The sequence below is a fragment of the Dendrobates tinctorius genome, unplaced genomic scaffold (genome assembly GCF_039654945.1).
Source record: "Dendrobates tinctorius isolate UK_male_01 unplaced genomic scaffold, ASM3965494v1 ptg000063l, whole genome shotgun sequence".
NCBI classification, from domain to species: domain Eukaryota; kingdom Metazoa; phylum Chordata; class Amphibia; order Anura; family Dendrobatidae; genus Dendrobates; species Dendrobates tinctorius.
Genome location: NW_027361731.1, coordinates 32,164,754 through 32,185,849, shown reverse-complemented (window position 1 = coordinate 32,185,849; position 21,096 = coordinate 32,164,754). Strand labels below are relative to the sequence as shown.

The 21,096-nt window shown below is 46.1% G+C and overlaps 2 protein-coding genes across 2 annotated transcripts in view; one reads left to right on the top strand and one right to left on the bottom strand.

The window, feature by feature from the left end:
• Positions 1–21,096, top strand: part of LOC141094105 (uncharacterized) — a 52,996-nt gene that overhangs the window by 1,611 nt on the left and 30,289 nt on the right. The gene's annotated exons all lie outside the window — the stretch shown is intronic.
• Positions 17,301–19,781, bottom strand: LOC141094127 (gastrula zinc finger protein XlCGF66.1-like). The gene is made up of 5 exons (XM_073579863.1): positions 19,595–19,781; positions 19,286–19,465; positions 19,080–19,203; positions 17,598–17,695; positions 17,301–17,399 (listed from the first exon to the last, which is right to left on the bottom strand). The coding sequence occupies exons 1-5, from the start codon at positions 19,670–19,672 to the stop codon at positions 17,301–17,303; spliced, it is 579 nt and encodes a 192-aa protein (XP_073435964.1). The 5' UTR covers positions 19,673–19,781.

Here is a 21,096-nt window from a genome sequence, read left to right as displayed (position 1 = left end):
ACGTCTTTTTAGGCCATGTCCACACGTGGTGGAATGGTGGCGGGTTTTCCGTATGGACCCGCAGCAAACCAAGTGCTGCGGTCCGTACGGCTGTCAATTCCCGCACGGGGACCGCAGCGCTCAGGTGGGAAGGGGGGTACAGGGGCCCAGGTTTTATGAACAGCCCCGGGCCCATAGTCCACTTAATCCGCCACTGGTGACACTCTCTTAGGATACATGTTACTCTATGATGGCACTTTTGCACATAGCCACTAGATGGCGCTACATCTGACATTTGCCTGAATTTTTATATCTACACATGGTTTGCACAAATTATGTTTTCTTGTTGTAACTACATACTATTTACCATTAGAAGCTGTGTATTCTTGTAATTATTTGTATGTATACATGATTGATTACCAATTCTGTCTCTGTAAAAACAATCCCCTTTAACCCCTTTCCAACATCAGGTGTAAATGTATGCCGATGTCAGGCCCCCTCCCTTTGATGTCTGCTCCAGCGCTGAGTCCACATCTTTTCTGGCACATGCCAGCAAGCGTGCCGGAAATCCCGCCCTTCAGTGACCCGTCACATGATTGTGGATCACTGATGGGTTGGCATGACAACCAGAGGTCTCCAGCAGAAGTCTATTTCTATGAGCGCTGCCCGCTAGCCGAAAATGCATGGACCAGGGATCGTCCGGCCAAACTCCCCCTCTCCTTTTAACATGGTCAAAATGCTACTCAGGCAACAGAGTGAAGGTAAAACAGTGTGGGCAATGCTTTACTGAGCCACAAAACAGGCAGATAACACATAGAACAGTCCCAGCACAGTACCCAAGATGGGGCACATTAGAGTCACACCCTTCTACTGACCCACCGGGATAATAGCAGGTGTGACTACAGATTTTCCAGAGTCACTACCTCACCTATGGCATGCACATAGAGGAGGTAATGACAAGCGTAAGAAGATGACAGTCCATACAAGACCAGTTGATCCGAGGATCACAACCTGGCTTCTCCAAACGTATCTATGGTTCAGCGATGGTCAATGCAGCAGATCTGTATTCTTCCAGTCGAGGCTGAAAACCCCTAGGTTGTTTCCTGTAGAATCATAGATCTGTGTCCCTCGTAATGGTGCCATGATCTAAAAAGGCTGCTGTCCTGTCTCTGGTCCTTTTGAGATGTATAGATGTCTTGGCAGAATCTCTCTGGCTGTCTCTCTCTCTGTCTCTTTATACAGAGGCATGTCACCTATTTTTAGACTTAACAAGTGTCCCTCATTCAGTATTTACATAAAGGGTAAGAATGGAGATGAGATTATTATAGCATTACTTAGTTTTTCCCTCTCTGCTTTAGAAGTCATCAAACTGGCTCCATAATGCAATGTATAATTAGCATATCAGCAATCATCACTAGTGATTAAGGATAAGCGCACAATAAAAGTCAATATTACCGGCTTACACAAACAAAAGTCTGTTTTCTTGACCAACCAGAAATCAACACTTAAATTTAAAGCCAACATACAGATAACATTCTATTATTCTTCGTTTGATAAAAATAGTCATCTGGTTAATTAAAATACAATGCTGTATGTCTTCACAATCCCAAAAGTAAAAAATGTTTTTAAAAATAATAAAAAAATAAAAAAATATAAAAGTTCAAATTACCCCCATTTCGCCCCATTCAAAATAAAACAATTAAAAAAAAACATACACATATTTGGTATCAACGCGTTCAGAATTTCTTGATCTATCAATATAAAAAAAAATTAACCTGATTGCTAAATGGCGTAATGAGAAAAAAAAGTCAAAACGCCACAAAGAGGTATTCTTGGTCTTTCTACTGTTGCATTGCCGGTGGAGTTAAAACGACCTGAAAACGCCTGGTGGTGTGAGTACGAGTTATACAATTATCTAAGAAGCTGATAGTTAGAACCCTTGGGATTCACAGCCAGCAGGAAGAGTCAGAATACTGCCGCTGATTGGGTGCAGGGCTCGTGTGATGTAACAACCTCACATAAGCCCCGGGACAGTGAGTATCGACATCACTGAAGTGGAGCCGGCATGCCAGCGGAGTATGAGTGTTTTTATTTTAATGAGGCCAAACATGAGGACTGAGCTCACTGAGAAAAAAAGATATATATACCGTATTTTTGGGACTATAGGACGCACCTAGGTTTTAGGAGGAAATTAGGAAAAAAATTGAAGCAAAAAATGTAGTAAATTCTGTACTTAATATCCCTACCCTGGCATGCATGGCCCCCTCATCCCTACCCTGGTATGCATGGCCCCCTCATCCCTATCCTGGCTGGAATTATCACCCTCATCCTATACTAGTATGCATGGCCCCATCCCTATCCTGGTATACAGGGCCCTCATCTCATCCTGGTATGCAGGGCACCCATCCCTATTCTGGTATGATTGGCACCCATCTCGGTTCTGGCATGCATGGCCTAATCCTTATAATTGGCCACCACCCCCATCCTGGTATGCATGGCCCCATCAGAAAACATTAAAAAAACCAAAATATTACACTTACCTATCCTGCGCTCCCTCACGGCATCCTGCTCCGGTGCCAGCAACTGCTTTATGCTTGTAAGCAGCACATAGCAGGGACGTCATGCGTTGCTCACAAGCAGAGCACAGCTGCCGGAGTACTCACCGGAACGGTTCATTGCAGAGAGCAGTAAGTATTCATTGCTCTTCAGTAGCACGCAGTGTCAGCCACTGGCACGCCAGTGGAGTATGTGTGTTTTTATTTTAATGAGGCCAAACATGAGGAATGAGCTCACTGAGAAAAAAAAATAAATATACTGTATTTTTTGGACTATAGGATGCACCTAGGTTTTAGAGGAGGAAATTAGGTAAAAGATGTAGTAAATTCTTTACTTAATATCCCCTATCCTGGTATATACGGTCCCCTCTTCCCTACCCTGGTATACATGCCCCCTCATCCCTATCCTGGCATGCATGGCCCCCTCATCCCTACCCTGGTATGCATGGATCCCTCACTCATCCCTACCCTGGCATGCATGCCCCCTCATCCCTATCCTGGCATGCATGGATCCCTCATCCCTACTGTGGTATGCATGGCCCCCTCATCCCTACCATGGTATGCATGCCCCCTCATCCCTATCCTGGTATGCATGGCCCTCTCATCCCTATCTTGGTACTGTATGCATGGCCCTCTCATCCCTATCCTGGTACTGTATGCATGGCCCCCTCATCCCTACCCTGGTATGCATGGCCCCCTCATCCCTATCCTGGTATGCATGGCCCCCTCATCCCTACCCTGGTATGCATGGCCCCCTCATCCCTACCCTGGTATGCATGGCCCCCTCATCCCTACCCTGGTATGCATGGCCCCCTCATCCCTACCCTGGTATGCATGGCCCCCTCATCTCTACCCTGGTATGCATGACCCCCTCTTCCCTATCCTGGTATGCATGACCCCATCCCTATCCTGGTTTGCATGGCCCCCTCATCCCTACCCTGGTATGCATGACTCCTCATTCCCATCCTATTATGCATGCCTCCTCATCCCTATCCTGGCAGTAATTATCGCCCTCATCCCTATACTATTATGCATGGCCCCATCCCTATTCTGGTAAGATTGGCCCCCATTGCGGTCCTGGTATGTATGGCCCCATCCTTATAATTGGCCACCACCCCCATCCGGGTATGCATGGCCCCATCAGAACACATAAAAAAAAAACCCATTACACTTACCTATCCTTGCGCTCCCTCACAGCGTCTGCTCCAATGCCAGCAACTGCTTTATGCTTGTAAGCGGCACATGGCAGGGACGACATGCGTTGTTCTCAAGCAGAGCACAGCTGCCGGAGTACTCTCTGGGACTGTGTACACAGAGAGCAGTGAGCATTCATTGCTCTTCAGTAGCGCGCAGTGTCAGCCACCGGCTTCCTGCTGGCATGAATATTCACTGGATTCATTCATTCATCAGGAGACTATTTAATATTGAACTATATTCAAGCGGGACTAGACGAAGAAAGCCCTGAAATCATGAATCATGTTATCCGAAACAGTCAGAAAACTAGCCCCATATTGGGCGACCCCAGACCTCAGACTATATACTGTGTAAGTTTATAAGCCACTCCAGTGTCAGGAATAGATAGTATGTGAAAATACCGTATATACCGCTCAGGGAACACTTAACTGTCAGGGATAATTTCCATATTCATACTAAATAATGGCACAGATCTCCCAGACATTATGATTGCACATATCCCTAGTCTTTATACCGATATTGCACTCATTCCCTGACAGACAGCAGCATGGCCATTAGTTAGAAGCTGCTAATGATCTTTGGAGCAGGTAAGTTTTCCCTGAGTGGTACATATTGGGCCGTCTGAAGACTGAGTTTAGTCTAGGACAATTTGTCTGCACTACTAATTAACAGCTGTTACATTACCAAACTAGGGCAGTCCCTATAGGAGGAAAACACAAGAATTATACTGTATTTTCACGTACTATCTATTCCTGACACTGGAGGGGCTTATCAACTTACACAGTATATAGTTTTAGGGTTTTTTTTGTCTAGTCTCGCTTGAATATAGGCCAATATTAAAGAGTCTCCTGATGAGTCGCCTTTGGTGAGGACGATGAAACCCTCAGAGATGAGAGGCTTGGAGAGTGAGTGTGTATACGTCACCTCACCCTATACACTGAACTGTGGGGTACATATTTTTTCTCTTAGTCACCTACTGATTAACTTTCAGGGGGTGAATTATGGGTGTAGTTTTACATTTGGAATTAATAAAGTTTAGCTTTATCCTTTTGTCAGCAAACATGAGGAATGACAAGAGACAACCCATTTAAGAAGATTCAGTTTTGGTTAAAACTATTCCAACATTATGAATATAAAAAGGTTTCTCCCCTATGTTATGTCTCTGATGTTTATTAACAGTTGATTTCCAAGTAAAATATTTCCCACATTAAGAAAATGAAAAAGGCTTCTCCTCTATGTGACTGCTCTGATGTCTAACAAGAAGCACTTTCCGGTTAAAATATTTCCCACATTCTGAACATGAAAAAGGCTTCTTCCCTGTGTGGGTTCTCTGGTGCTTAACCAAATGTGATTTCTGGTTAAAACATTTCCCACATTCTGAACATGAAAAAGGCTTCTTCCCTGTGTGAATTCTCTGGTGTGTAACAAGAAGCACTTTCCGGCTAAAACATTTCCCACATACTGAACATAAAAAAGGCTTCTCCCCTGTGTGAATTCTTTGGTGTTGCTCAAGATTCCCTTTATGGTTAAAACATTTCCCACATTCTGAACATAAAAAAGGCTTCTCCCCTGTGTGAGTTCTTTGGTGTTGCTCAAGATCCCTTTTATAGTTAAAACATTTCCCACATTCTGAACATGAAAAAGGCTTCTCCCCTGTGTGGGTTCTTTGGTGATGCTCAAGATTCCCTTTATGTTTAAAACATTTCCCACATTCTGAACATGAAAAAGGCTTTTCCCCTGTGTGGGTTCTCTGGTGCTTAACCAAATGTGATTTCTGGTTAAAACATTTCCCACATTCTGAACATGAAAAAGGCTTCTTCCCTGTGTGAATTCTCTGGTGTGTAACAAGAAGCAGTTTCCGGCTAAAACATTTCCCACATACTGAACATAAAAAAGGCTTCTCCCCTGTGTGATTTCTTTGGTGTTGCTCAAGATTCCCTTTATGGTTAAAACATTTCCCACATTCTGAACATAAAAAAGGCTTCTCCCCTGTGTGGGTTCTTTGGTGTTGCTCAAGATCCCTTTTATAGTTAAAACATTTCCCACATTCTGAACATGAAAAAGGCTTGTCTCCTGTGTGAGCTCTCTGATGGTTCACAAAATATGATTTATGTGCAAAACGTTTCCCACATTCTGAACAAGAAAAAAGCTTGCTTCCTGTGTGAGTTCTTTGGTGTATAACAAGATGCCCTTTATGTGTAAAACATTTCCCACATTCTGAACAGTAAAAAGGCTTCTCCCCTGTGTGAGTTCTTTGGTGCCTATCAAAATGTGATTTCCATGTAAAACATTTCCCACATTCTGAACATGAATATGACTTCTTTGCTTTAGGAGCAGTTTGTTTTTTAATGCCTCTTTTGTGACTTTGATTTTCCTTAGTAGTCAGTAATGAATCAGAAGATGGGACCTGTTTCATAGGATCAGATGACAGATCTTTGCTGTGAATGGATGATGATATATCTGGAGTAATAGCAATCACTTCAGTTGTATCTTGTAGGATCTCAAGATCATCAGATTTGAAAATTGAAGATGTCAGCTGTCCCTCTGATCTCCTGGGACAGTCATCTGCTAAGATAAAAAACAATTATTATTTTCTAATAAAATATCCTTGAGTTTTATATTTTTGAACATTTCTACTTAGCTTGCCATTTTTACAGACAGTTTATGTAAAAAACTTTAATTATTTACCAAGACAATGACAGTTCACAGTCTAATAGAAAACCTTGTTGGATGAACCAGTAGTGTGTGGTGTTCAACTGTTTGTTCATTCTGCCTCCCAAATATCGAATAAAAAGAATCCAATCAATGTTATGTAGGTGAAAATAATACCAATTCTCATCTCACAAAAAACAAGTCCCCACTCAGGTCCATCATCTGTCAGTGGAAAAACAGAGGTTCCCACACTATTAGTGGCTCAAAGACTGTTGAAAAGCAACAAGGTTTCTATAAACCAATCCAGCAAAATCCGCTCTCACTTCGGAGTCTTGCAGTGTGCGCAAACAACATTTAGGATCCCTGTATTTAGCAATACTATAGTGAGAAGAATCCATTTAATTTGCGGTGTCTCCTGGAGCACAATCTGGGCACTATGTGCTGGGTAATAAAATGGCAAATGTGTAATTTTCCCTCTCCAACATCCACTAAGTGTTAATTTCCGGGAAGTGGCTGTGGAGTCAAAATATTCACTCCTCCTACACACGTGGTCTAAATTGCTGGTACCCCTCATTTAATTACAGAAAAACCCACAATGGTCACAGAAATAACTTGAATCTTACAAAAGTAATAATAAATCAAAAATCTATGAAAATGAACAAATGAAAGTCTGACATTGCTTCCACAGAATGAAAAAAAATTAAACTCATGAAATAGGCCTGGACAGAAATGATGATACCCTTAACTTAACCGCTTCATGACTGCCAACGGTAGAAAAACGTCAGCACTAGCAGGGCTTTGTGCAGAGCCGACATTTGCCTATGGTCGGCGGTTTCATAGAATCATAGAATCGTAGAGTTGGAAGTGACCTCCTGGGCCATCTAGTTCAACCCCCTGCTCAAAGCAGGATTCGCTAAATCATCCCAGTCAGATGTCTGTCCAGCCTCTGTTTGAAGACTTCTATTGAAGGAGAACTCACCACCTCTCGTGGCAGCCTGTTCCACTCATTGATCACTCTGTCAAAAAGTTTTTTCTAATATCTAATCTGTGTCTCCTCCCATTCAGTTTCATCCCATTGCTTCTAGTCTTTCCTTGTGCAAATGAGAATACAGATGATCCTTCTACAATGTGACAGCCCTTGAGATATTTGTAGACAGCTATTAAGTCTCCTCTCAGTCTTCTCTTTTGCAAGCTAAACATTCCCAAATCCTGCAACCTTTCCTCATAAGACAGGGTTGCAGACCGGTCACCATTCTGGTCGCTCTTTTCTGAACTTGCTCCAGTATGTTGATGTCTTTTTTAAAATGTGGCACCCAAAACTGGACACAGTATTCCAGATGAGGTCTAACCAAAGAGGAGTAGAGGGCAATAATGACTTCACGTGATCTAGACTGTATGCTTCTGTTAATACATCCTAGAATTGCATTTGCCTTTTTTGCTGCTGCATCACACTGTTGACTCATATTCAGTCTGTGATCTATTAGTATACCCAAGACTTTTTCACATGAGCTGTTGCTTAGCCCTATTCCTCCCATTCTGTATATGCTTTTTTCATTTTTATTGCCCACATGTAGTACTTTGCATTTTTCCCTGTTAAAAACCATTCTGATAGTTGCTGCCCACTGCTCCAATTTATTTATATTTTTTTTGAATCCTCTCTCTCTCTTCTCTAGTATTAGCTATCCCTCCTAGCTTTGTGTCATCAGCAAATTTAATCAGTTTACCCTCAATTCCTTTATCTAAATCGTTGATAAAGATGTTGAACAATACAGGGCCCAGGACAGAGCCCTGTGGTACCCCACTTGAGACATTCTTCCAACTGGATGTGCAGTCATTTACGACCACTCTTTGGGTCCGATCACTAAGCCAGTTATGAATCCACCTAACAGTTGCCTTTCGTGCTGATCGGGAACCCCACGCACCTTATAACCAGGGCTGGCGTTAGGGGCAGGCAGACCAGGCATCTGTCATGTCGGACGCTGTTCACACCACAGCTTCCGGCAGGCAGCGGTAGTTCCATCTCCGTCCACTATAGCTTCAGTGGCGCCGGCTTGATTTTACTCAGGTTATCTGGGGTTAATCTAGCTGGAAATCAGGTGGGATGTTTGGTCACGCCCACGGTCTTTAAATAGTCGTGCTGGCCTGTGGGCGTCGCCGATTATAGCTTGTGTTTTGTGCCAAGTGGTTCCGGTCTGGAGTGGAGGTGTTGGAGAGAGAAATTCATATCTGGTGTCGTATGATCAGTTGTTACCTTTTCGCCTTCCTATATTTGTGCTTTGTTTTGCCCTGTTCACATTATAGTATTGTCCTGTGTGTATGCGGCGCGGTGCGGTTTGAGTTCTCCCTGTCTGTCATTACTGTGTGGGTTTTGGTGGTTTGACAACTCACTGGGTGGAGGGTGGAGGGTTCAGCTTAGGGCTGAGCAGGAGATAAGGAGAGGCTGGAGGCTCAGGCATTTGCACCTTTAGCAAAAACCCTGGGTTGAGGGTCAGACAGGGTTTTCCCTAGTTTGAGGGACTCCGCAGGGGCCCGGGTTTGTCAGCCTCCTTTGACCTAAGCCTCGCATAACAGCATCTTCCTAGGGCCCCCGTTCCCCCAGGGGCCCCCAGCTAGCAGCACATCACACAGACGCTATGGGGCCTGTGAGGCAGGGGAGCCCGCCAGCTGCCAGCACTGACCCCCCGCCACCACCACACTGAACTATACCAGCATCTGTTGGTACAGTTCAAAGCAATGCTGGAGGAGAGAGTGTTAGCTGATGCTCCCTCTCCCATCATTCCCCGCTCTGCCTCTGACACTGCGGGTGCGCGATGATGTCATCGTGCACTCACTGTGTGCCAGGCAGCGCACCGGCAGCTGCTGAGACAAGAGCCAGGAGCAGCGCAGGCATGAGAGGTGAGGATAGTGTTTTTTTTACTATAACAGTGACTACTGGACTTTGGGGCCATTCTCGGGGGGGGGGGGGAGATGTGGGCTGTGCTATATACTATGCGGGCTGTGTTACATACTGTGCGTGCTGTGCTATATACTATGCGGGCTGTGCTATATACTATGCGGGCTGTGCTATATACTATGCTGGCTGTGCTATATACTATGCTGGCTTTGCTATATACTATGCAGGCTGTTCTATATACTATGAGGGCTGTGCTATATGGGCAGAGCTATATACTATGCGGGCTGTGCTATATACTATGAGGCCTATGCTATACACTATGTGGGCTGGGTTATATATGTGGGCTGGGTTATATACTATTGGGGGTATATTATATTCTATGGGGGGAGGCTGTGTTATATACTATGGGCGGTATATTTTAATCTATGGGGAAGCTGTGTTATATACTATGGGGGGCTACATTATATACTATATGGAGGAGGGCTGTTTTATATTCTATGGGGGCTACATTATATTCTATTGGGGCTGTATTAGATTTTATGAGGGAGGATGGCATCATACTCTTTGAAGGAGCTACATTATATTCTATGGGGAGGTGGGCTGTATTATATTCTATTTGGGGCTACATTATAGTCTATGGGGTGCTGTATTATATTTATATTCTATGAGGGGTGATTGCATCATATTCTATAAGGGGGGTACATTATACTATATGAGGGGGGCTGCATTTTTTTTTCTATGGGGGGTTACATTATACTCTGTGGGGTGGCTGCATTATGCTCTATGGGGTGACTGCATTATATTATATGTGGGCTGCATTACACTGTATCAAGGACTATGGGGAATACATTATGCTATATGAAGAACTATGGGGTGCATTATACTATGGAAGTGAATTGTACTACATAGATGACTATGGTGGTGTATTATACTATATGGAGCACTATGAGGACTGAGGAGGACTGAGCAGTGTATTTTAATATATGGAGGACTATGAGGAGTGTATTATACTATATGGAGGACTATGAGGAGTGTATTATACTATATGGAGGACTATGAGGAGTGTATTATACTATATGGAGGACAATGGGGAGTGTATTATACTATATGGAGGACTATGGGGTGTGCATTTTACAATATGGAGGACTGTGGTGCACATTATAATATATGGCGGACTATGGGGTGTATTATACTAAACAAGCAAAATGCTGCATATTCATCGAGTGATTGGATTGTTTATGCCGGAAGAAAAATCATTGTTCTCAGCAGCAAATCGCTGGTGTAAACTGTAGATGTGCGGCTTGATGCCATACATGATACTGTCTGGGGACAGATTGATCTAATAGTGATTGTTCTGTCCCCATCATTCTTTCCCAGACGGTGGAAAGAGGCCGGGAAACAAGTGTGGAACGATTTCTATATTGACAATCACACTCATTTAGCATCCTGAACTCAGCGAATGTAACTACAACCAAAATGCTTCTGTGTGATGTGCAATATGTGAGCATTTGGGCCCCATTTTACACTTTGCCTAGGGCCCCACTTTGCCTAAAACTGACCCTGCTTATAACGAGGGGATTCTGGCGCCAATGGCGGATCTTAATAGGGGCGGATGGGGCGGTCGCCCCGGGCCCAAGGTTTTTTGGGGGCCCAGGAGCAGGGGCGGGCTGGGCCGGGTGGCAGAGAGGCAAATGCCCCCCGGACCGCTCCCCCAGCACCTGTACAGGGCCGGCCGTGCCCTGTGCTGTGACGCAGCAGACAGCCGCCCGCGTCACATTCTATGAGGGGCCGGGAGCTGTGCACGGCCGTCACCTTGACGGCTGCTCAGCTCCGGCTGTACTTCCGGGTCAGATGTCGGGCGTGCGCGATGACGTCATCGTGCACGCGCCGATATGTCCCGGAGGATGCTGAAAGCAGAGGCGCTGCTGGGGAGCGAGCCGGCTGTGAGGTAAGTATGGGGAACTTTTTTTATTTTTTTTTATTTATAAAATGAATTAAATGGGGGAGGGGGTGAGTGGGGGCTGTACACAATGAAGGGGGGGTGACTGGGGCCTGTATATGATGAAGGGGGGTGACTGGGGCCTGTATATGATGAAGGGGGGGTGACTGGGGGCTGTATATGATAAAGGGGGGTGACTGGGGGCTGTATATGATGAAGGGGGGTGACTGGGGGCTGTATATGATGAAGGGGGGGTGACTGGGGGCTGTATATGATGAAGGGGGGGGTGACTGGGGGCTGTATATGATGAAGGGGGGTGACTGGGGGCTGTATATGATGAAGGGGGGGTGACTGGGGGCTGTATATGATGAAGGGGGGGGTGACTGGGGCCTGTATATGATGAAGGGGGGGGTGACTGGGGCCTGTATATGATGAAGGGGGGTGACTGGGGGCTGTATATGATGAAAGGGGGGTGACTGGGGCCTGTATATGATGAAGGGGGGGTGACTGGGGGCTGTATATGATGAAGGGGGGTGACTGGGGGCTGTATATGATGAAGGGGGGTGACTGGGGCCTGTATATGATGAAGGGGGGGGTGACTGGGGGCTGTATATGATGAAGGGGGGGTGACTGGGGGCTGTATATGATGAAGGGGGGTGACTGGGGTTGTACAGGATGAAGGGGGTGAGTGGGGGCTTCACAGGATGAAGGGGAGATGAGTGGGGGCTTCACAGGATGAAGGGGGGATGAGTGGGGGCTTCACAAGATGAAGGGGGGATGAGTGGGGCTGCACATGATGAAGGGGGGGTAAGTGGGACTGCACATGATGAATTAAGGGGTAAGTGGGACTGCACATGATGAATTAAGGGGTAAGTGGGACTGCACATGATGAATTGGGGGTAAGTGGGACTGAACATGATGAATTGGGGGTAAGGGGGACTGCACATGATGAATTGGGGGTAAGGGGGACTGCACATGATGAATTGGGGGTAAGGGGGACTGCACATGATGTGGGGGTAAAATTAACTGCACATGATGATGGGGGAGTGGGGCTGCACATGAAGTTGGGGGGGAAGGGGACTGCACATGATAAAATGGAAGGGGGGATAAGGGGCTGCAAATGATGAAGCGGCACTGCAGATGAAGTGAGTGGGTGATAGGGGACTGCAATGGATGAAGTAAGGGGACTTCAAATTAAAGTGGGGACATTAAAGTGGATCCCCTATGGCCAGGATCACGTTGGGCGATTTTGTGCGTATTGGCCGTAGGCCTACAGCTTATGTGCAACGTCTTTTTAGGCCATGTCCACACGTGGTGGAATGGTGGCGGGTTTTCCGTATGGACCCGCAGCAAACCAAGTGCTGCGGTCCGTACGGCTGTCAATTCCCGCACGGGGACCGCAGCGCTCAGGTGGGAAGGGGGGTACAGGGGCCCAGGTTTTGTGAACAGCCCCGGGCCCATAGTCCACTTAATCCGCCACTGTCTGGCGCACAACGCTTCCTGTGACCCCTGACCTCATCGAGACCTGATTGGTACAGGTCCTGATGACATCAGCGTCACACCAGCCAATGAGACAAATCACTAGGAAAGTTTGTTGTAGCAGCGAACTTTCCCGGGTGATCTGCCCCATAAAAACGCTGTTTCTCCTCAGATCTCCTGTCAGTGAGAGATTAGAGAAGAAACAGAGTTACAAGTGCTGCTGCCAACAGCTGTGTCAGTCAGCGATTGTGCTATAAAGTAAAAAACAGATAAGGCAGGTTAGGGTTAGTGCTATGGTTAGGCTAAAGAATTAGGCTTTTCTCTATTGTTTCCCCAATTATTTGGTCACGTCAGTCACGTCGTAGTTTTCTATTTCCGGTAAAAAAATAAAAATGAATAAAATGGCCCGTCAGTATTATAGTGCAGAGGAGGCTCAGGCTGGTTTTACACTTGCGTTTTTTTGCGCTGCTTTTTAGTGCAAAAAAACGCATGCGTTTTTCCCCTATACTTTAACATGTATGCGCACGTACGCGTTTGTATGCGCATGCGTTTTTTTTGCAGTGTGCGCTCGGGCGCACAAAATGCATCCTGTTGCAATTTTTGTGCGTCCGACTTGCCCCCAAAAAACGCATACGCACGCAATACGCTTTTTTACAGCAAAACATCCATTAAAGTCTATGGGTGCGCATACGTGCGCATTGTAATGCGCACGTATGTGCAAAAAAACTCATGCGGTTTTTTTTTAAAAAATGCACCAAAACCCACAAAAAAACGCACACAAACGCATGATGCGTTTTTTCATGCGTTTGTGTGCACAAAAAACACGCAGCAAAAAAACGCAAGTGTGAAGGTAGCCTTATGCACTTTTATGTTCTGACAGCGAAGAAAGTGCAGGGTCAGATGGTGATGTGGATTTCGAGGGCTTTAGTATTTTTACCCTGAGCTCGATGCACACAGATACTACAAGGGCCACTGCAGACCAACAGGGATCCACTACTCCAAAACCTTGGTCTGTCATTGACTACAACAAATATATGGGGTGTGGACCTTACAGATCAGGTTCTACAGCCATACCAGGTATCAAACAAATCATATATCTGGTATAAAAAGTAAGTCATGTATTTGTTTCAGGTGGCCACATATAATTCTTTTGTGTTATACAAAAAAACCGGAAATGCAGATACTTTCCTTGATTATCAGGAAAAGGTCACTGAAAATTTTGTTTTTGAAAATTTTGTCCCCGCCAATCCTTTAGAATGTGAAGATGTCAGGAGACTCACTGAGCGACATTTTATTGCACTCATCCCAGTAACTGAAACAAGAAAGAACCCCAGAGAAGATGTCGTGTATGTTCCTAGAGAGGAATGAGGCATGATACCCGCTATTATTACCCACAATGCCCATCACTGCCAGCCTTATGCCTCCATGACGGCTTTACAATCTTCCACACAGAACCACGTTTTTGAACTGTTTTGACATTCAAGCATTTGGTTTATTTAGTGACAGACACATTTGAGTAGAGCGGACTTAACAATTTCCGGGGGTAGGTGGGGGGAGGTCTCCAGAGACACAAGCTGGGCACAATATATTGGGCACTACAATGGCATTTCTGCAATTTTTGCTCTGAAATTTCCACTATGTGTTTCTGGAAATCATCCATGTAGTGAAAATGGTCACTATAATAATAATAATAATCTTTATTTTTTATGTAGCGCCAACATATTCCGCAGCACTTTACAGGTTGCACACATTATCATCACTGTCCCCGATGGGGTCACAATCTAAATTCCCTATCAGTATGTCTTTAGAATGTGGGAGGAAACCGGAGTACCCGGAGGAAACCCACGCAAACACGGGGAGAACATACAAACTCCTTGCAGATGTTGTCCTTGGTGAGCCACCGTGCCGCCCCCTGTCCATAGATGAATTCCCAGAGGGGTGTCATTTCCAAAATGGGGTCACTTTAGGGGGGATTCTGTTGTTCTGGCACTTAGCGGCTCTCCAAAGTACCATAACAGCAGAATCCCCCCTGAAGTGACCCCATTTTGGAAACGACACCCCTCTGCAAATTCATCTCTGGGTATAGTGACCATTTACCTATCTACCTATTTTCCAATGTAAAATCTGGGGTAAAACAACATTTTAGTGGTAAAAATCTCATTATTTTTTCTTCACTGGCCAATGGTATAATTTTCTATGGAACAGCGGTGGTGTCAGTATGCTCACTGCACCACTAGAAGAATTCATTCAGGGAAGTATTTGGTAAAATGCAGTCACTTTTGGGGCTTATGCTGTTCTGGCACCTCAGGGGCTCTGACAATGTGACATGTCACCCACAAACAATTCCAGCAAAATCTGCCTCCAATATTGCTCTCATTACCTTCCAAGCTCTGCCATGCACCCAAACAGTGGTTTACCCCCACATATGGGGTGTCAGAATACTCAGGCCGAATTTCACAACAACTTTTGGGGTCCAATTTCTCCTGATACACTTTGAAAAAAAAATGGAGGGAAAAAAGATCATTTTTTTGTGGAAAAAATATGATTTTTTATTTTCTCGGCTCTACGTAATTAACTTCTGTGAAGCACTTGGTTGTTCAAAGTGCCCACCACACATTTCCTTGGGGGGGGGTTTAGTTTTAAAAATGGGGTCACTTGCTGGAGGGTTTCCACTGTTTAGACTCATGGCTATTTTGAGATTTAGAAAAAAATGAAATCCAGCAAAATGTCACCGGTGATGGCGGCACCTGCGCAGTAGCATCTATAAGTAAGAGACAGAGGCTACTGGACAGGGGCCGCTGGTGTCATTTTGCTGGATGTAATTTTATTCTAAGCCTCACAATAGCCACAATATTATAGGCATTATCACCAATAATATCAATGCTATTATATGCATTATGTAATAATGGGGGGCAGGTCAGTGAGGGATCAGCGACCTGTCATAAGCCTATACAGATGAATATGGAATCAGCACACCTCATAAAGCTCCGCCCACAGGCCGCCACAGCCCCGCCCCAAAGCACGAGAATCTCATTAACTGAAAACTACAAATACAGATTACACAACAGTAAACCAGAGTTGCCCTCATTTATGGTGGACCATTAGCGCTACTATGGATCCTGAGCAGAAGATTAGAGAAAATAATATTGCTCCCCATTTCAGGAGAGATTGTGCAGTAATCTGAATTCCTTAGGATAGAAAACAACGTAATTTATGATGTGGAGAGAATCCATGACACCAGGGCTGGAGCCAACACATCTCCTGCAGGCGGGAATAAATGGATATTACAGCCCTCAGCCGCGCACAGCTTAGAGATCTATCATGGCACAGGTGGAATGTTTGTCCTGTAGATTATCACAATCCTCCTTGAAGTTAGTTGGTTTTAATACAAATTGAAAAGTCAGGATAAAGGGAAACTCTGCTGTTATTGGACAGAAATGGTGTCTTCCCCTCATCCTTCAAACATGCCTCAATCACACCCATCCTCAAAAAGCCCTCCCTTGACCCATCCTTTGTGTCTAACTATCGCCCAATATCTCTCCTCCCTTACGCCTCAAAACTACTGGAACAGCATGTATATCTTGAACTGTCCTCCCACCTCTCCTCCTTTTCCCTCTTTGACCGGTTACAATCTGGCTTCCGACCGCATCACTCAACTGAAACTGCCCTAACTAAAGTCACTAACGACTTACTAACCGCCAAGAGCAAGCGACACTACTCTGTCCTACTTCTCCTGGACCTGTCTTCTGCCTTCAACACCATGGACCATTCCCTGCTGCTACAGATTCTCTCATTTCTTGGCATCACAGACTTGGCCCAATCCTGGATCGTGTTGCATTTTGGTGTGCTCGGCGCACCCTCAAAAGGACGCATGCGCCAGCAAACACATACCTGCGCATGGCCTGCGTACCCAATGCTAAAGATAGGGTACGCAGGTCACATGCAGCGTCTTGAGCCCATAGGCGGAGCAGCCAGGAGGAGGCGCGGCCTGGGTTGGAGCTTAGCGGCGGCCGTGCGCAGACCGACGCAGGTCAGTGAAACGCTAGTGTGAAACTAGCCTAAGTCAGTTCTATACCAAAATGGCGTCTGTGTCTTCAGGCAACACCCTGGAAGGAATCCTTGGAATGCAGAAGCTGAGATACTGGATACCATATATGGAAGTGAAGCTGAAATGGACCTATCATAGACTGACACTGGCTACTCAGAAGATGGTGTGACACCCATTTCCCGTCTCTTTGTCTTGAGAATAAACTTCAGTTGTGTGCAAGCCTTTGCTGAGAAAGGAGTAGACATCTAACTCTGTGTTCCGTGTGACTCTTTAAGCGTGCACTCAGCCTATATTGGGTCAGGTACAAGCAATCATATAGATCCCGCTTTAAGGGATCACCCTCACACTAATACCAGGGGGTAGGTAGCTCCTCCAGGTTGTAAGTTCTATAGAAAAGGGCTTTCAATGCCCAAAGTCATTTGAACAGTTTTGGGTGGAGGAGAATGTTGTGGTCTAGAGGCAAAATGGTGATCATGGTAATACGGCCGGACTACCACACCGATAAAGCAGCCACAGCCGGTGACTGAGAGGAATCTGTGACTTCTCTGCATTCAGTGGTTACTACTCACCTGGGTAGTCATATGTGGGAATCTCCTCTTTACACCGCTCATCATCTCTCACATATGTCTCTGTAGTATTAATATGGGTCAGATCTTCACCCTGAAACAAATATTGTAAAAGTCACAGACAGAAGGAGAAGTCCCATCTATGATCAGCTCTAATCCTGCCATCTCCACCGTTCTCATTACACAAGTATAAAACATATAATACTGGTGGATAAAACAAGACTGAGCACAAGACCTTCACAGCCGTCTACACATCATAGGGGAGATCTCATGACACCTTCTCTCCATCTACCTGATGATCCTGAGGAGCATTGGGATCTTCTTGGTTACAGTCCTGTGGAAGAAGAGGACGGGGACATCTCTCTGGTGTTGTCCTCTTACTGGATAGATCTGGAGGAAACACATACAGGCACTGAATTCATTCTCTACATACAGATAATTATAGGCCGTGTGTATTTACCGTATATACTCGAGTATAAGCCGACCCGAGTATAAGCCGACCCCCCTAATTTTGCCACAAAAAAACTGGGAAAACTTATTGACTCGAGTATAAGCCTAGGGTGGGAAATGCTCCATAGATTATTCCCCCATATGCTGCCCCCATAAGAAGCTCCATAGATTATTCCCCCATATACTGCCCCCATAAGAAGCTCCATAGATTGTTCCCCCATATGCTGTCCCCATTAGAAGCTCCATATTGTTCCCCCATATACTGCCCCCATAAGAAGCTCCATATTGTTCCCCCATATACTGCCCCCATAAGAAGCTCCATATTGTTCCCCCATATGCTGCCCCCATTAGAAGCTCCATATTGTTCCCCCATATACTGCCCCCATTAGAAGCTCCATATTGTTCCCCCATATACTGCTCCCATAAGAAGCTCCATATTGTTCCCCCATATGCTGCCCCCATTAGAAGCTCCATATTGTTCCCCCATATACTGCCCCATTAGAAGCTCCATATTGTTCCCCCATATACTGCTCCCATAAGAAGCTCCATATTGTTCCCCCATATGCTGCCCCCATTAGAAGCTCCATATTGTTCCCCCATATACTGCCCCCATTAGAAGCTCCATATTGTTCCCCCATATACTGCCCCCATTAGAAGCTCCATAATGTTCCCCCATATACTGCCCCCATTAGAAGCTCCATATTGTTCCCCCATATGCTGCCGCATGTAAAAATAAAGAAAATGACATACTCACCTCTCCGTCACTGGGTGTCAGATACTCACCTGTCCTGCGTCCATGGCTGCTCACCGCTATCTGCAACGTCATCAGTCAGTGACGTTCAGACTGCAGGGGGCGCGGCGCGCACTAATCACGTCACCGTGCCCTCTGCTGTCTGAAGTCACTGACCGATGACAGACAGCAGCAAGCAGCCATGGACGCAGGACAGGTGAGTATCGCTATACTTACCCGTCCTGACGCTGTGTCTTGAGCCCCCCAGCTTCTCCGCGCTCTCTCTTCCTGCCTTCAGCGGTCACGTGGTGCCGCTCATTAAAACTCATGAATATGCGCATATTCATGAGTTTTAATGAGCGGCACCACGTGACCGCTGAAGGCAGGAAGAGAGAGCACGGGGAGAAGCCGGGGGGCTCAAGAGACAGCGTCAGGACGGGTAAGTATGACCTGACATCCCCGCCCCCCCCTCCCCCTCTGACCCCCCCGGTGTGTATGACTCGAATATAAGCCGAGAGGGGGACTTTCAGCCCAAAAAAACGGGCTGAAAATCTCGGCTTATATTCGAGTATATACGGTAGTCCTGTCTGTTACCTGGTGATGTGAGGGGCTGGGGAACCTCCATTATGACGTTCTTGTACAGATCTCTGTGTCCTTCTAAATACTCCCACTCCTCCATGGAGAAATAGACAGCGACATCCTGACACCTTATAGGAACCTGACACATACAATGATACCGTCATCCCCCGATCCCTTCATAGTGTTACTGTATAATGTCCCAGCATTCCCAGCAGTGTCACCTCTCCAGTCAGCAGCTCAATCATCTTGTAGGTGAGTTCTAGAATCTTCTGGTCATTGATGTCCTCATGGATCAGGGGGTGAGGTGGAGGCTCCGTGATTGGGCTTAGGGGTCTTCCCCATCCCTCAGACACAGGGTCCTGACAGCGATCACTAGAGGTCTTCTTCACCACTGTGTAATCCTGGTTATGGAGAGACGCATTAATAAATCTCACTACAGACATTTCCAGAGTCCTCACCTCTCCAGTTCTGTCCATCTGTTATTCCCATAGATAAGAATGATGTAATGTGACGTCATCAGACTCTCTCACCTCTCCAGTGAGACGGAAGAGGATCTCTAGGGTAAGGTGTAACATCCTCTCCGCCATCTTGTCTCTGTCCATATCCATCCTTGATGGGTAAATCAGGAAAATTCTCTTACATAGAAGATCTTCACTGAGAGGATCCGATATTGTAGAGACCTGAATGAGAAGAAGATGATCCGATGTAACATCATAAGAATCCTGTGTAATAATACAATTACTGCAGATAATAAGGGAAACATATGAGGAGATTTATTATTCTACAGGGTTTAGTTTTCTCCCCTGACATCTACTAATAAAACCTATATATTTAGGCCACAGACAACAAGCAGTTTCCTCCTCGGAGTTGGCAGCTGAACACGTTCCTCATAGACTCATCTTCCATAACGCTAATTCTCGTCTCATTACCGACACTGGAATCGGCATTAGCAATACTGCAGGAGAGATTCATTACACGCGACATGAGAAATAACTCCTTCATGATGAGGACGACATCTTCATCTTCTACTGCGGCTCTAGAGACAGATGTGGCCAGAGTCGGTCACTGCCTCCATCCCCACCGGCCGTCTATATGAAGGTTTCCCGTCTTCCCCGCACTGGAATCTTCTATCTATATGTAATATATGGGTACAACCCCAAGAACACAGGGCCTAGTGGGGGAAACATCATACTTTGGGGGTGCTTTTCTGTAAAGGGGACAGGACAACTGCAACGTATTGAAGGAAGGATGGATGGGGTCTTGTATATGGAGATTTTGGCCATCAACCTCCTTCTCTCAGTAACAGCATTGAAGATGGGTTGAGGCTGGGTCTTCGAACAGAACAACGACCCGAAACACAGAGACAGGGAAACTAAGGAAAGAATAACACAGGGGGTGAAAGGGTTAATAGGACTCACAGGAGGAACCGGCCCAGAAAGCAGAAGATCCAGGAGGGTCCACCACATATATGACTGCTCTGTGCACAGGACCTGTGATGAGGTCACAGGAGGGGAGGAGTCAGGGGTCACATGATCAGGGGCCTCAGTGTGTGCAGCACTCTGTTTGTCATGGTGCTGGATGAGGGAAGTTTATGTGTGCAGCCACATCATTGCAGGCTGTGGAGCATCTATCTGGACAGTGAGCATGGCGGCTCAGTTCAATGGGGGTAAAATAGCATCCCAGGCGGGACGCGGGAAGGGGGTGTCAAAAACGGGACTGTCCCGCGGGAATCGGGACGGTTGGGAGCCGCGTGTGTATGAGGTGTACGGAGCGGAGCCCTGTGTGTACGAGGTGTACGGAGCGGAGCCGTGTGTGTACGAGGTGTACGGAGCGGAGCCGTGTGTGTACGAGGTGTACGGAGCGGAGCCGTGTGTGTACGAGGTGTACGGAGCGGAGCCGTGTGTGTACGAGGTGTACGGAGCGGAGCCGTGTGTGTACGAGGTGTACGGAGCGGAGCCGTGTGTGTACGAGGTGTACGGAGCGGAGCCGTGTGTGTACGAGGTGTACGGAGCGGAGCCGTGTGTGTACGAGA